Below are 14,653 nucleotides of genomic sequence, written 5' to 3'. Positions count from 1 at the left end.
TCTAGACCCCAAATGTAAGACGACCCCTACTTTTTAAGTTTTATTTCAATGCAAAAAACATTGTCTTATATTCGGGCCAATACGGTATAACAAATTTCTTATAAAAAGGTACAAGTGTACGTACTGCAATTGTGTGGGCACTCCTGCCTTCTGCTAGCGTGTGGGCAACTTTCGTGCCATAATTCCTCAATTTAGAAGTTTTATTTTGAATTTTTGATTGTTTTTTTAATTTGGAAAAAATTCTGCGATGTTGTGAAGCCGCGATAAATTAACCGCGATGTAGCGAGGGATTACTGTACACTAAAAGCTTCCTTTATTAGAATCCACCTGAGGTACTCAAACGGGTTGAGGTAATGGTGGTCGCACCATCTGTCTATATAGCAGCCGTAGCCCCAATTGCAATTTCTGTATTTTGCATTTATGAATTCTCCTAAATCCATCCTGCATAGTTTGTAAAATTGTGGATTATGATCTAATCCAGGATGCGATTGTCAACCACTGCGTTTGGTGGTGGGGGTGCATAACACCCCAGAATGTTTAAATGGACCGAGTTCTGGGTTAATGTTCACAGTTTTATTGAATAAGCATGATTTCTGTAATAGAATCGGTCTATTACACACTAATGTGCACCACATTCAGTTGCACCATCCCTTGCTGGTCACCTTCACATTCTTCATCTTCGTCCTGTTGGTGGCAAAATATCATTTCAGCACATGGTATCTGTGTGCGTGTGTGCGTGCGTACATAAGCAAGACCAATACATGCCTATTTTCCTGGCAGAGAACACACTCATTGGTGTAGGTATGCCCATCACTGCCGCAAACTGGATCCATCTCCTTAGTGCAAAACCCTGCTTCATACCTATCACAGGCAGGCTCGACACAGATGTAGTAAGATTTGCTTACTCTCGCAGTCAAATCTTAGAATAGTGTATCTCTGACATACTTCTCACATGAAGATTTAAAAAAATAAAATCAGGCATTGTCAGCTTTGGTCATAGCCTATTCTGCGTAGTGTGTTTTAGTAAAGGCCGCTCTTTTTAAAAAAATTTTTTTGCCGTGGACTTTGTTAGATTGTGCAAGTGTCTACAATGTTGTGGTGTGTAGAATAGCTTATTGGAAAGAAAAACGCCTTTCCCTCACCTCCATGAGTCCACCTTGAACACGTGGATTACTTTCTGTAGACAGAGCCACCACTTGCAGGGTTTGGACTACACAGACACACAACACGGTACTTGCTATACAGTACATTTTCTTAAATGGTCTAAAATTCCACTACAGGGGGAGGGATACTTGGGGATAAAAGTCATTATGTTCACAGCCATAAATGATCTTACCAGAAAGTAGCAGGATAAAACAGAGCAGCACAACAAACTTCATTTCTTCTATGTCGTTGCAGTGTCTGATGGATAACAACTGTTTGATTTCCCACCCATAACACATAAGTAGTTTGGCGCTGTCCCTGATTGGTTGTATTTCAGAGGCGAGGAGGCACACAACCTTGTGCAAATGTTTAACTAAAACGAAAACACTGTTCGTCAGTATTTTTTGTGAACCAGCTGGGACATGTGAGAAAAAGACAAAACCGCTGTAAGACATTGCCAAATTTCATACATCTACACAGTATTACGTTGCACGTTCAATAAAGCTGATGCATATAATCTCACACTGAAATTGTAAAACTAAATTTGACTTTTCAGAAACAAACTAGTTTGTTGTGTGCTATTCGTAACCATGGACATGCACACACTGCATGGGAGACTTATATGATGCGAGAATCAATGAACTATTACCATATTTTTTGGTATTTTAGAAGTAATTCAATTAAATGTACATTTTTTTGGTATCAATAATTTGCAATAGTTATTGCATTTGATAGCCTAATTACTAATAACTAATTATTAATAACCTAGGTACAGACTAATAACCAATTACTAATAACCTAGGTACAGGTTATTTTCACCCATTAAGAACTTGTTACATCTAAATCTTTTCCCACATGGCTCAACAAACACATCCCAGTTACTACACTTAAAAGGGGCCTACAGAAATTGCCCAGACTGCTCTGTCCAGTTTCTCATGTATTTGGTAGCGCTTTTCTGTCGAGAACAGTTTGGGATTGTAGAGTAAATAAGAAGTGCCAGAAGGTGGCGCCATTAGAGTGGTTATTGTACATTACAAGTCTACGTCGTCGTTTTATTTGTAAACTGAACCTTATTTTAAAGTTTTGGTTTAAATTTGATTTGACGATTTCTTTTTGCAGTTTAGTCATCCGTTATATGGACTGTTTTACTTATTACACGACAAGGCTTGAAATAACATATTTTGCTTTTTGACCTATACAGGTTTAGATCGAACCACGTTTCACTATCTACGAAAAATGTTTTTTCGTTCAATTACATATTTTAATCAGTTCCAATGATACACTTGATACTCAAACATGTTGTTAATTTTAAATATTTCGATCGACTCAGATAAAATCCCATAGAAGCCACCGTGCGAGAGAAAACCATTATTTCCGATAGCGCCTGAATGCGCCACGGGCTATCAAACCAAAGCAAATGTTGTCCAACGGAAACCAGAGCGAAAGGGTAGAGAAGACAAGATGGAGGATTGAGTGGGTTGCACTGTGGACCAACGGTTGCGACCCTTGAGTTAGCCCGCTAGATATTAAGGACTGAAATATTCGGATAGAACAACACTATCATCCGAAGCGTGACTATTTGAGTGTTTTTTTTAAGCCTCAGTGTGTGGAGGTCGTTTTTTTTTCCTCTTTAGCGACGGTCCTTGCGACATCGCTAGCTTTTAGCCGCTCGTCTTTACTAGCTGCTTTTTCGAGTTAGCTGTGACTGGCTGCTCGTACAAGGCCGTGCGATCTTTCAGAGTTACATCGATTTACACGTTGTGACTACCGCGTCATACAGTGTTTCCTAAAGGAATTCGTATTTTAACGAAGATCTTTTGTGGATGGTACCATTATGGTTTTCTTGTAATTTGCGCAAGAGCTGGTTCCCAAATTTTAGCTACCATTCGTCCATGTTCGCCAACGGAATAAGGATTACATTTATGTTTCGCCGACTATTTGGTTAGAACGCAAAAAACAATTTCCTGAAGTTAACCGAGTGCCGATCGTCATTTGGTGGATATTATGGCGAGCAGCAGTGGCTCCAAAGCCGAATTTATTGTCGGTGGGAAATACAAGCTTGTGCGGAAAATTGGATCTGGGTCTTTCGGCGACATATATTTGGCCATCAACGTCACAAATGGAGAGGTAATAGTCATAATTACTGAGTACGTACATTGTTTGTCAACGTAGCAATGAAGGATGAGAACGTCAATTGGTTTTAAGCAAGATTTGTTGAGTTAGCCACAGCGGTAACCTCGCCACGCAAACAAACTCATTTGCATTACTTTTCAGTAGCGAAATATCTGTCTTCAAAGTTAACTTTAATTGTAAGATTCAAACTGTAACTGCCACCTAATCCGTGTGTCGTTTTTAGGAGGTAGCGGTAAAATTGGAGTCACAGAAAGCCAGGCATCCACAGTTATTATACGAAAGTAAGCTGTACAAGATCCTACAAGGTGGTGTCGGGATTCCACACATACGGTAAGGAATTTCTTGTCACCTTGTGTCGTCCTTGTTAATCTACACTTTATTTAGCAGTCGTCGCTTAGCATACGTCGTGTAGTTTAATGATCATAATGTTAGGTACAAGGCCTGCCTGTCTGCATTACTTAAATGCGCCTTTAAGATGATTTCACAATCATCGCTAGGAAATGACCGTCATTTTATTTCCCTGCGCAATCACGGTTCGATTGTTTCTCGTTGTCAGAATAGTGGTCGTGTCATTAAAGTGTGCCCGGAGAGTGGGTTGTTTTCTCGAGCATAACAGCTGTTAGGGGCGAGGAAAGGCTGCTATGTGTGGAAATGGCCGCTCCTCTTTTGTTGTCCTCGCTCTCAACATGTCTCCCTCCTCGGTTAGAAAATGGCGGCGGAACACAATAAACAACCTTAACGTATCGTTTCAGCGTTTTAATTGCATCATTATTTTATTATTTTATTATGACAGCTTATATTATACTTTGTTTTCATATTTTATTGTTCCCAAGAGTGACGCAAACGGTCACATTCACACAGGCTTGAGGGCATTCAAAGTTGTTAAGACTCCAATAGCCATCCATTTTCTGTTGTTGACCTAGGTGAGCCGGAGCCAAATGTTTGATAAATATTAATGGATGTAAGACCCAAATTCTTGATAAATATACACAAATGCAATTTTCCCAAATTGACAACACTGGATAATGAACTTTTCACTGCCCAATGTCAGCAAGTAAGTACAATGCATTTAAATGTAATCAAGAGACTCATGGAACAAATATGTATGTGAACAAATGTAACACATATAAGAGTTTGTGTGGCTTGTCTTTTAATTGAAACTTTAAGTTCATCGATTATAGACGGGTTCAGCCTATTTCTGCATTCCCCACGATGCATTGCTGGCAGGCATATTGGAAGGACAGCCTCGCAAACATAGCGTTATTTGCCATTGGTCACACCTTGTACATTTGTCATTATTCGGTGTTAATAGTCAGCAGGATGGGGGCTTCTTTAAGATTACAGAAAATCATTACAAACCAAAGATTTGACGTCCACCCGAAAGAAAAGCAATCGATGACCACAGATAACCACAAGCTAAGCTGTTGCTATGGTTGCTAGCCACAAATACTGCTGTCAGTTTCCAGTTTGAGGACAGCTTCACAAAAATGCAGACGCGAGGTTGTTTCCTGTATTCATTGTCATACAAGAAAATAAGGATACGACACCCTGCACTGCCCCATGATGTTGTTTGAAGAGTCATAATTTATCAAAACATTAGTGCTTATTTTGATGAGCATGTCTGCCTTTTACTGTATGATAGCGTTTAGCTCGTGGATTAATTAATTGGATTGATTAATCAATTCAAAGTCAGTTGTAGAGTGTTACTGCCGTGTAGGAGGCGAATGAACTTAACATGTTATCAAGCTGTATTCAAGATTAAGCACTTCTAAATTAGGCACAATGTTCTCAAATGAAGTTGTTTATTTGTCACTCCAAGCTGTTGTTCCATACAAAAGTCATGACAATTAACAAACGTCCGCTAGCTAAATGCTAGCATACAGTATAAGGCAGTTATGCTATTAGTGTTGTCACAATGCCAAAATGTATTAATATTGCATTTGTGGAATATGAGGTAAACAGCAAAATTAACCAATTTTTTTTTTGTCCATCTCAAGGGGTGGCCATTTTGCTGTCGACACAAAATGACATCATAGTTGCCAGGTCTCAGGTCACAACCAATCACGGCTCAGCTTCATAAAACTGGTAAACCGTGTTTGGGTGTGACCTGAGACTGCCTTCTGCAATTTTAAGAGTTTTGCCACTTAAATTTATATTCCACAAACAAAACATTTTTCAGAACACTGTTTCGAGTAGTTGTGCTGCACAGAACATAAAATTATCAAGAAAAAATTGCCGTTGACTTTACTTCAATGTTTATGTCGGCAATATGACAATACATTTTCGCCATTACTGTGAAGCAAGTATGCTAATTTGTTTGCTAATGAGCCAGTAACGTTACTTTGTCTGTGCATGCGTGTACATGTAGCCCGCTCCCAACGTGTCAAGTTCTACAAATTGGGAACAAAATATTCTATAAAAGTTCTGTATGACACTTTGCATGTCATGCTTTTAAACAAGGAGCGAAGGGGCGGCAGTGAGCGCGGCTCAGCTTGAAGTCATCTTTCCCTTGCACACCTGCAGAAGGAGGCGTGCCAGGCACTTAAAGGCGTTTTCTACATGTCGGTAGACACGTGGCGTCGCGTGAATGTATTAGGGATGTTCTGATCAGGGGTTTTACGCTACAAATATCAATCATCTATGGTCATGTGACTTCAGTGTAACAATTCCACCCACCAATTTTTCTTAAATAATTGATTAATCTGAGTTTATATTTTCCAAATAAGTCATTTATCACATTTAAACAAATGTTAATTTTCTGTCCATTTATTTCTCAAGAACAGGACAAGGCTTCAAATAGAGTGCAAAAAATACACAAGCAAATTACAATTCATTAACTTTTTATCTCCAACATGTCAGAAAATTGAGGGAAATTTTGAAATTTTCCCCCAGTAAAGTCAACTGTTTGCAAAGTCCAATACAGATTAATCGCAAAAGTAATCACCGGTTTTCCCAGGTTTACATGCAGCCTTGTATTCCAATTACAAAGAAACCACAGGCCAAATCTGTACGGCATTTCATTTGGGTTCAAAGGGGTAGCATATTCCTCTTGTCAATCCTGCTTGAGTATGCATATGAAATTAATAATTGACTCATTAATTTCATTAAGTATAATTAAAACGTGTAGAAGGAAAATAAGTGTTACAAGTAATACTTGGGTTCGTTACCGTTCATAACCATTTAACCAGTTTTCGAAGTTTCCTTCCATATTGGAACACTGTGTGTCACCCACGTAATGTTAAAGAATTCTGATGTGCCACCTCATCACACGGCGCTCTGCTACACCGTAAATACATGAATTATAAGACTGATTATTGAGATTGAGTACTACAGCAGTCGAACTTGGATGTCAAAAATACAATTCCAGACAGCAATCGCCACCCATTCTGGAACCCTACGGCCAACTGAGGTGCAACAAAGCGAGATGCTAATGCTAGTTTAGCTAATGACGTGTGTCTGTCATTGAAGCAATATTCGAGCAGGTGTTTTGTTGGTAGCACGAACTTCCTTGTTTCAGCAAAGTCTAGCCTAAGCCTGTCTACCCTGCTGGTCTTGCTGCCCCTCCTCCACTCATATCACTGCCTGGCTTACCTTTTAAACCTCTCATGGCTTGTCTTTCCACCTTGGCTTTCTTGACTGTTTCCCTACTTGCTTCTTCATATAGAAATTTTTTTGCTTCTTCCTGTGGAGGTTTTCACAGCCAGCACCCTTTTTAAAATGAGAAACGGCTATTCATCAGAACTAGTCATGGCTGATAAGAGTTTGAGTAACTTCGTATATTAATCAAGAACAATCTCATCCTCCTGAAGTAAAACTGACAACTATCAAAGAAGTCTATCGGACAAGTAGGTCAATGGCTTTAAAATGTTGCAAAAGGTTTGGAAGCAGCTGAGAATGAGTACAATACAGGTTCTCCACTTCCCAAGCAAAATTAGGAGGTCAACTTGAGCAAGAACGTGAGTTCGGTTGTACTTAATTTTAAAATTCAACCATGTAGTCTACTGTACTCACATTATTATTAATCGATATTCATACGCAAATCCATTAAAGTCCTCCTCTTCAATCCAAATTAAACAGTTGGACAAGTTTGCCATTAAACATGCCAAGTTCGCAATGAATGATGGATTTCTCGAAAGCTTGAATTGTGCCTCGTAAGCATCTCTTTGTCTGCCATTTTAGAGGGTCCTAATGATGTTTGCTTTGCACAAACCGATAATATTTCTTAATGGTGCCGAAGGTACGTACTATACGTATTACGTACAGTCCTCTGGTTTACCGCCCTGGTGTATGTATTTTACGTAAAGCGTAATGTCCTCTGATTGGCTCATTGGATTTACATATTATATCTACATATTACATCCCTGTGGAGGCAGCCACATAACATCTACAGATTTTGGAATTCGGTCCACACAAGATGCGCACTTTTTTTAAAAGGTGCTTGTTCGATTTTTGAGATAATTAAACGCTTTTAAGTGCGCCTATTGGTGTGAAAAATACCGTAGTCGTTTTCCCAAAGTGAGATCCTGTCGAATGACAAATCCCTAAGTGTGATGTAAAGAACAACAATGGCAAACTCAACAAAAAGTGTACAAAGTCAATACAGAAATTGACATTTCAAACTTTTTCAGTGCTTCAAAATACTACTTGGGGCACGTGTTTTCTTTTCATAGCTTTTAAGCATTGTTTTCTCGTGCAGGATGTCCCACCTGGTTATATCTATGCATACACTTTCGTTCAAAGGTTTTGGGTCACCCAGACAATTTAGTGTTTTCCATAAAAACTAACATAATTGCACAAGGGATTTTAATAATCTATTAGCCTTCCAACACAATTAGCAATCACAAGGGACCATAGACCTTTTTTTACACCTACATATGTAGATATTGCATTAAAAAACAGCTGTTTGCAGCGAGAATAGTCATTTACCACATTAACGATGTGTAGAGTGTATTCCTGACTGGTTTAATGTTATCCTCGTTGAAAACAAAACAATTTTATTTTAAAAATACGGACATTCTTAAGTGACCCCAAACTTGCGAATTGTAGTGTAAGTATATTTGTCTCTCTGCTGCTTGACTGGGGAAAGGGCGGCAAAGGTTTCTTTGGTCTCCCAAAAATCATTACAAACCAACAATTTGACACCTACCCAAAAGAAAAGTGATTGATCACCAGAAGCTAAGGTGTTACTACGGTTGAGAGCCATAAACGGTGCCGTCAGTTAGCGTCTGAAGAGAGCATTCACCAGAACGCCCACATGCTGTTGCTCATGTCTTCATTTTAGTTATCATACAACAAGATTAATTTTCAACACCCTGGATTGCTTGTTGTATGTTGTTTGAAGTTGTATAATTTACCGCAACAGCAGTGCTAATTTTGTTTAGCATGCCTGCCTGTTACTACCAACAGGTTGGACTGGCAAACATCTTTTAATAAGAACGTTCTGCCTCTTGTCACGTGCCCTACCATAACATTTAGTCATAAATATAACAGATGAGAGGTTCATTTTCCTCCTACGTAGCAGTAATACGCTACACGTTCTTCAAACATAATTATGACACGTACCTTTTTGCATAGCCTTTATCAGCAGAAACGGTTGAGAAAACAGATTTTCAAAGCGTAAACAAAGAACACTTGTCAGCACCGGCGTGAAATCTGTTTGAGCAGTGTGTTCACATTTGAAATGTCTCATGACTTACCCCTTTTTCATTTGACAGTATTTGCCTTTTCTGAGGAAAAAAAGAGAAACAATCACATACAATCTCTAGCTGTGAATGTTAAAGCTAATAGTGGTGCTATTGTTGAGGTAACTGATGTTGGTGAGTGCGTTTGTGTGTGCACGGCCCTGGTAGCCTCATTATGTATTGTTGATTTTCCTTTTTGGCATGGGGGCTGGCTGGCAAAAAGTGCCTCATTATGTATGTTTAATTTTTCTTTTTGGCATGGGGCCTGCAAAAAGTGCCAGGTTAAGATAAGAGTAAGACTGTTAGATTATGTTAAATTATAAATTCAACCTTTAATGATGTCAGTCAGATCAATGTATCAGTATTTTGTATTAGCTATAAAATGCCTTGCATGGTGTTTTCCTTTTGGTTGATGATACAGAGAGCAGGGAAGAGGGGCCTTCATATACTGCAGGGGTGTCAAACTCGTTTTTTTTTTTCGCAGGCCACATTGTAGACATAGCTTCTTTCGGAGGGCCATTATGACTGTCAACCCAAATTAATGTATGAGCATCTCATACTATATACAGTAAAAGCTACAAAACAAACTGACAAATAACTCGTTTTCAAATCAGACGAGTAAAAACTGGTCAAATATAAAAAGAAAGAAAAAAATTATTAAAAGTGAAGACAATTTGCAATTCTAGTAATGACACATGAATTTGATGTACAATTTGTCTTCGCGGGCCACAAAATGATGTGGTGGGCCGTATCTGTATCTTGAGTTTGACACCGCTAATATACTTTATTAATATTCAGGTTATTTTATCACTTTTTTTATCACGCCTATCCTTACATTTGAATGTACATAGACATTTAACATCAATGGACTTTATTGTAAAACGGACATCTTCTTTGCTATTAAGTAGGTACATAATTTACTACTGAAAATCAAAAAACACCAAATGTTTGTTCTTAAAGCATACACTGAATACAGAATACACTGTATTTGTAAGCAACACTAAAACCTGGTTTTATGCTTATTACATTTGTAGAACAAGAGTTAAAAATAATAATCCATCAACCTTAGGGGGGCACCATGTTGGAAATGTGTCCCCCGTTGTCGATCCACGCTCTTTCTGGTACATGCGTAGCATCACATGACCAAGAACCGAATGGTACGTTGAAAAGTATACTCAGATCTTGCACTGGTACACCTTGGCCGTTCAAAAATTCAGTACGTTGCTCAAGTTTTTGCTCCAAAAATTTAGATTGCAACAAAAATGGAGTGCCGGTGCGCACACTCAACACCCACTCCCTCCCCCAACTGAGGACACAGTAGCTACGCCTGTGCTGACTACGCTCTAAAAATGAATCGGGAGAGGTGCGGCCTCTCTGACTCCTAACACACATTCTGAGTAGTGTACGGGCGTCAGTGAATTTCTGAATGCTCTTAAGGTTAGCGGTCGTTAAAGATTACTGGCCGAGATGCATTTTGCAAGTGCTATACACGCTTACTCATTCGAACTGGTGTACACTAGCAATCCGCAGCAATCAGATGAAAACACGGGGTGAGAAGACATGTCTTGGTGCCCGGACACAACACAGTAAATGCATGAAAGTGCAAAGGTTGTATCCTGCAACTGTCTTGTCAAGACAATATTTCTTGCAAAATCCAAAGTGTTACAACACGAGTGAACACATTGCCCTTCTTTGTCACCATTATCTCTGTTGCGTGCTTGATTTAATCCCTGGCAGCCAACGCGAAGTTTCTGAGTGGCCAGCATTGATGTGCACTAGTTCAGCGCCTTGCAGTGTGGCTCGATCAGGGCAGATGCCTCGGAACAGCAAATAAATAGAGGTGGCGTTATACACCTGTGGCAGAGCCTCATATGAATGATTTTAAAGATTTTAAACCAAATATCAACAGAGAAGAAATTTTGTTTTGTTTAAACGGTAATGTGCTTAATGAGTTGACAGCCGGTAGAAGGTAATGAAAAGAGACACACTAATGTACAAATGTACAGTATGACAAGAAAGCCATCTCATATATTTTCGGAATGATTGCTTATGTTTCTTGGCAGTATAGAAGGTTAAAGGAATCACAGTTGCCAAAGAACATGCATAATTGAAGTTGAGAATAGAATAGAATGCCTTTACGGTCATTGTACAACAGCTATACAACAAAATTGGGACCCGTGTTCATGATACCCATGTTGGGAGAAAACTGTGAAGGTTGTCGGCATTAGTATCAGAAGAGCAGCGGTGTGGTAAAATAGGCAAAAGTTGAGCTGATGAAGCAGATTCAGCCGTTGTACATGCTAGAAACTTAACCCAATGTCCCCCCCCTCCCCCCATTTAGATGGTATGGGCAAGAGAAGGACTACAATGTCCTAGTCATGGACTTGCTTGGTCCCAGCCTTGAGGACCTGTTCAACTTCTGCTCTCGACGCTTCACCATGAAAACAGTCCTTATGCTTGCAGACCAGGTAGGCAATGCTCGCACAATTCATTCACCACTCACCAGAAGTTGGGGATAGTCAGCTTTCAGGTGCTTTTGTAAGGCAACTTAATTTGGCCTAAAAAATTTCAATACACATTTCAAGGGGTTCAGTGTTTCAATACTTTTTACACAACTTCTTGTTCTCTAACAAGAAGCCAAACGGAAAATTCCACGGCAAGTATTGTCTGAATATCCCTATATTTTGTGCATGGTTGTGTATGTGTGTGAAGTCTTCAGAAGAAATGATTTTTTTTGGAAGGCATATTAGAGTACATGAGCTGTATACACATGCTGACAGGCCACGATCAGATTTTGCCCTTGGTTATAAGTGCATGTTTGTTTACTCAGCTGTACTCGTGAGTAAAAGTGTCAGAATAAATACAATATGGTAACCAACAATACTGAAAATCATGACTCATTGCCCTTGTTTTTGTTTTAGATGATCAGCAGAATTGAATATGTACACACAAAGAATTTCATCCACAGAGATATCAAACCAGACAACTTTCTCATGGGCATCGGCCGACATTGTAACAAGGTAAGACATGCAAGTTCATTTTATTATTGAGATCTACGTTATAAATGGCATGTCAACTTTGCAGTCTAAATGTTAAGATTTTAAAATATACAGGACCTAAGTGTCCTGATGGAAAGTACATTAGTTGGCTGAAGGGTGGTCCCATGACATTTTTTGTCATGTTTGCATACAACATTATAACCATAGCACCCATTTATTGATTTCAATGTGTGAAGAGAAATCTAAATTATTTTTTACAAAACTCCTCAAAAAATAGAAAGAAATAAAATACATGAAGACCATAAACATCAATCAAGACATTTTTTGTATACCACAGGTGGTTTCTTCATTATCAAAGATAATGCATTCTGTTATGCAAAATGCTCTTCATTGTTTCTCAGGTTCCAATAAGTCTTATGTCTGGTCTTTTCTTCAGTCAGAAAGGTTTGGTTTTCATCTTCAAGTCAAAAAGACAAAACAATCCAGGCAGAATCAGCTGATCTAATCCTCTTTGTAAATTCCGGAGGTAGAAAAGCACTGCACAAGTGGGAAGCCCATTTACGGTTGCAGCGGTAGCCCAATAATACTTACATGGTGCTCTGTCACAGCAATTCTGGTTTACCAATTTGGCTTATAAGATATACTTTTAAGACATGAGATCTTCCTCTAAGCATGAAGTGAAAGGATTATCTGTTAGCTAGTACAGTAGTACCTCTAGTTAAAAACACCTCTACATACGAACTTTTCGAGATACAAACCGGAGCCTCGCAATTTTTATGCATATACTTACGAACCAATTTTCGACTTGGAGAATAGCCCTCTTTGGCACACGTGATTAGATAGGTAGCTTGAGCTATACCGTTATCTAGCTGTGACCATTCTCTTGCTTCCACTGGCCTTCTCTTCTCTGACACTCTTTGCACATACATATTAGTTGATTTCAGTTAAGAATGCAAGTTCACACAATATCACGCAGGCTAGGCAGTCGCCCCTTGCAGGTGGCTGGCTACGAGTATAAGTGGGGGTTCGACCTTCTTACGCAATCTTGCAGAGAAGGCTCCAACCTGTGTCTCGATCTTTCTGCCATACATTAACTAGTTAAACTGAGAAGGCAGCCTCCTGGTAATTAGTATTAGCATAGCGAGCATTAAAGATAAAGAACTGGTAAAATATAACAGCAGCAGGAAGATATAAAACATGCAGGACACCGGACCCCAAGAACTGGAATTGGTGACCCCTGACGTAGGTGGTAGTGAAAGTCTGGCTATGTGCAGTGTTCGGCAACGGTACAAGATCTCGCTCGTCATGGTATGAGCAAAGCTTTGTGGTCTTATCATTTTCCCATACAGCCCCTTCCCTTTCTTGCTATTTTTACACACGTTGACTCCGTGATTACACAGCCTTGTTTACATTTACCATGGATACCACAAGACCAAAATATCCACCACATGTGATGCAGCTCCTAAAGTATACTGTACTGTATGTAAAAAGGCAAATATCAGCCAGCCTATTTTTACCGGATAGTAAAGTACACCGTAATATAAGTGGGAAAAGTATAACTTCTGAAATTGATAAACTCCATTTCAACTTCATTTCAATAGGAAACAATACCTCTGTTAATGAATGCAATCACAAAATAAATAAAATTAGTAATCAGAGATTCCAATGTGTATATTTTGGGGAAAATATTTTTTAAAATGCAACTCTAAACAAGCTGGTCCGATTTTGGAACATGTTTGGTGATGTAACTGCTACATGTGCCACATGCACAGATCCGCAAGCTAATTATAGGACTGCTGCGGCACAGCTTGACAAGTGTCATTTGCCAGCTTTGTGATGAAGTGGCGTCTGCTATTGAAGATACAAGTTGTCATTTTACTGTCTTAATGGGTATTTTTCCTTCAATAGTAAGGTTCAAGACACAAGCAACATAGCTCCCTGATTGTCATGGTAATGCAGTCATGCTCGCTTTGGCACACCCACAGTAAAAAAAAAAAAAAAAAATTTTTTTTGTAATGACTCTCAAGGGGCAACTCAGAGTCCTTGTTGAAATGGAGGAAGGTAGCATGGTTGTGCCGGCTCGCATTAGCGCTCCTTGGCTACTATTTGCGCTACTCTACACAGCTACGCCTCATACCGCATAACTAAACCATAGAAATGTATTTTCATCCAGGATGCATCTTTCACAAATCCTGACTAATCTCCCTGTTCCTACTGCTGAAAAACATCCTCCCTGCATGATGTTGCCACCACCATGCTTGATAGTTAGGATAGTAATGGCCAGGTGTCACGCAGTTCCGGTCTCCTCCAAACATGACAAATTGCATTTGTCCAGAGTTCAGTATAAGTCTCAACATAGCAGAGAATTTTCTCATGGTCTGTGGGCCCTCCAGGTGCTGTTGGACGAACTCCACGCAGACAGGCTGCCATGTGCCTTTTGTAAGGAATGGCTTTCCTCTGGCCTAGCAACGGTACAATGCTGTATTGCTCTGCTAGAGATAGTACACCTTTATACAGCACACCTCGGTTTTGCAATTCACATTGCTTTCATGCTGTGTGTGTGTGTGCAGCAACTATAGATTATTAACTGCATGTGGTCCATCCTGGAACCCCACCCCCCCCCTACAAATTTTATTAGGCTATTTGAAATAAAAAAAAAAAGATTACAGATCAACCGGAAGATAAATTCTAAGAATA

The 14,653-nt window shown here is 39.4% G+C and overlaps 2 protein-coding genes across 5 annotated transcripts in view; one reads left to right on the top strand and one right to left on the bottom strand.

Annotated features, from left to right (window-relative positions):
* Positions 1-558: 558 nt before the first annotated feature.
* On the bottom strand, positions 559-1,490 carry si:ch211-195b11.3 (uncharacterized protein LOC100334344 homolog). The gene is made up of 4 exons (XM_037260552.1): positions 1,337-1,490; positions 1,143-1,210; positions 766-875; positions 559-684 (listed from the first exon to the last, which is right to left on the bottom strand). The coding sequence occupies exons 1-4, from the start codon at positions 1,440-1,442 to the stop codon at positions 636-638; spliced, it is 333 nt and encodes a 110-aa protein (XP_037116447.1). The 5' UTR covers positions 1,443-1,490; the 3' UTR covers positions 559-635.
* A 1,093-nt stretch (positions 1,491-2,583) lies between these two features.
* The window catches only part of csnk1a1 (casein kinase 1, alpha 1), a 34,453-nt gene continuing 22,383 nt past the window's right edge, over positions 2,584-14,653 (top strand). For all 4 annotated transcript variants that reach the window (XM_037260551.1, XM_037260550.1, XM_037260548.1 and 1 more), the window contains exons 1-4: positions 2,584-3,270; positions 3,500-3,606; positions 11,299-11,425; positions 11,879-11,977. In XM_037260551.1, the coding sequence (XP_037116446.1) occupies positions 3,148-3,270; positions 3,500-3,606; positions 11,299-11,425; positions 11,879-11,977 (456 nt within the window). In that variant the 5' untranslated portion in view covers positions 2,584-3,147. The remainder of the gene's footprint in view (positions 3,271-3,499; positions 3,607-11,298; positions 11,426-11,878; positions 11,978-14,653) is intronic.

This window comes from Syngnathus acus, chromosome 10, assembly GCF_901709675.1.
Source record: "Syngnathus acus chromosome 10, fSynAcu1.2, whole genome shotgun sequence".
In the NCBI taxonomy this organism is placed as follows: domain Eukaryota; kingdom Metazoa; phylum Chordata; class Actinopteri; order Syngnathiformes; family Syngnathidae; genus Syngnathus; species Syngnathus acus.
The sequence above is the reverse complement of the archived record's forward strand: the minus strand, read 5'-3'. Positions and strand labels throughout refer to the sequence as shown.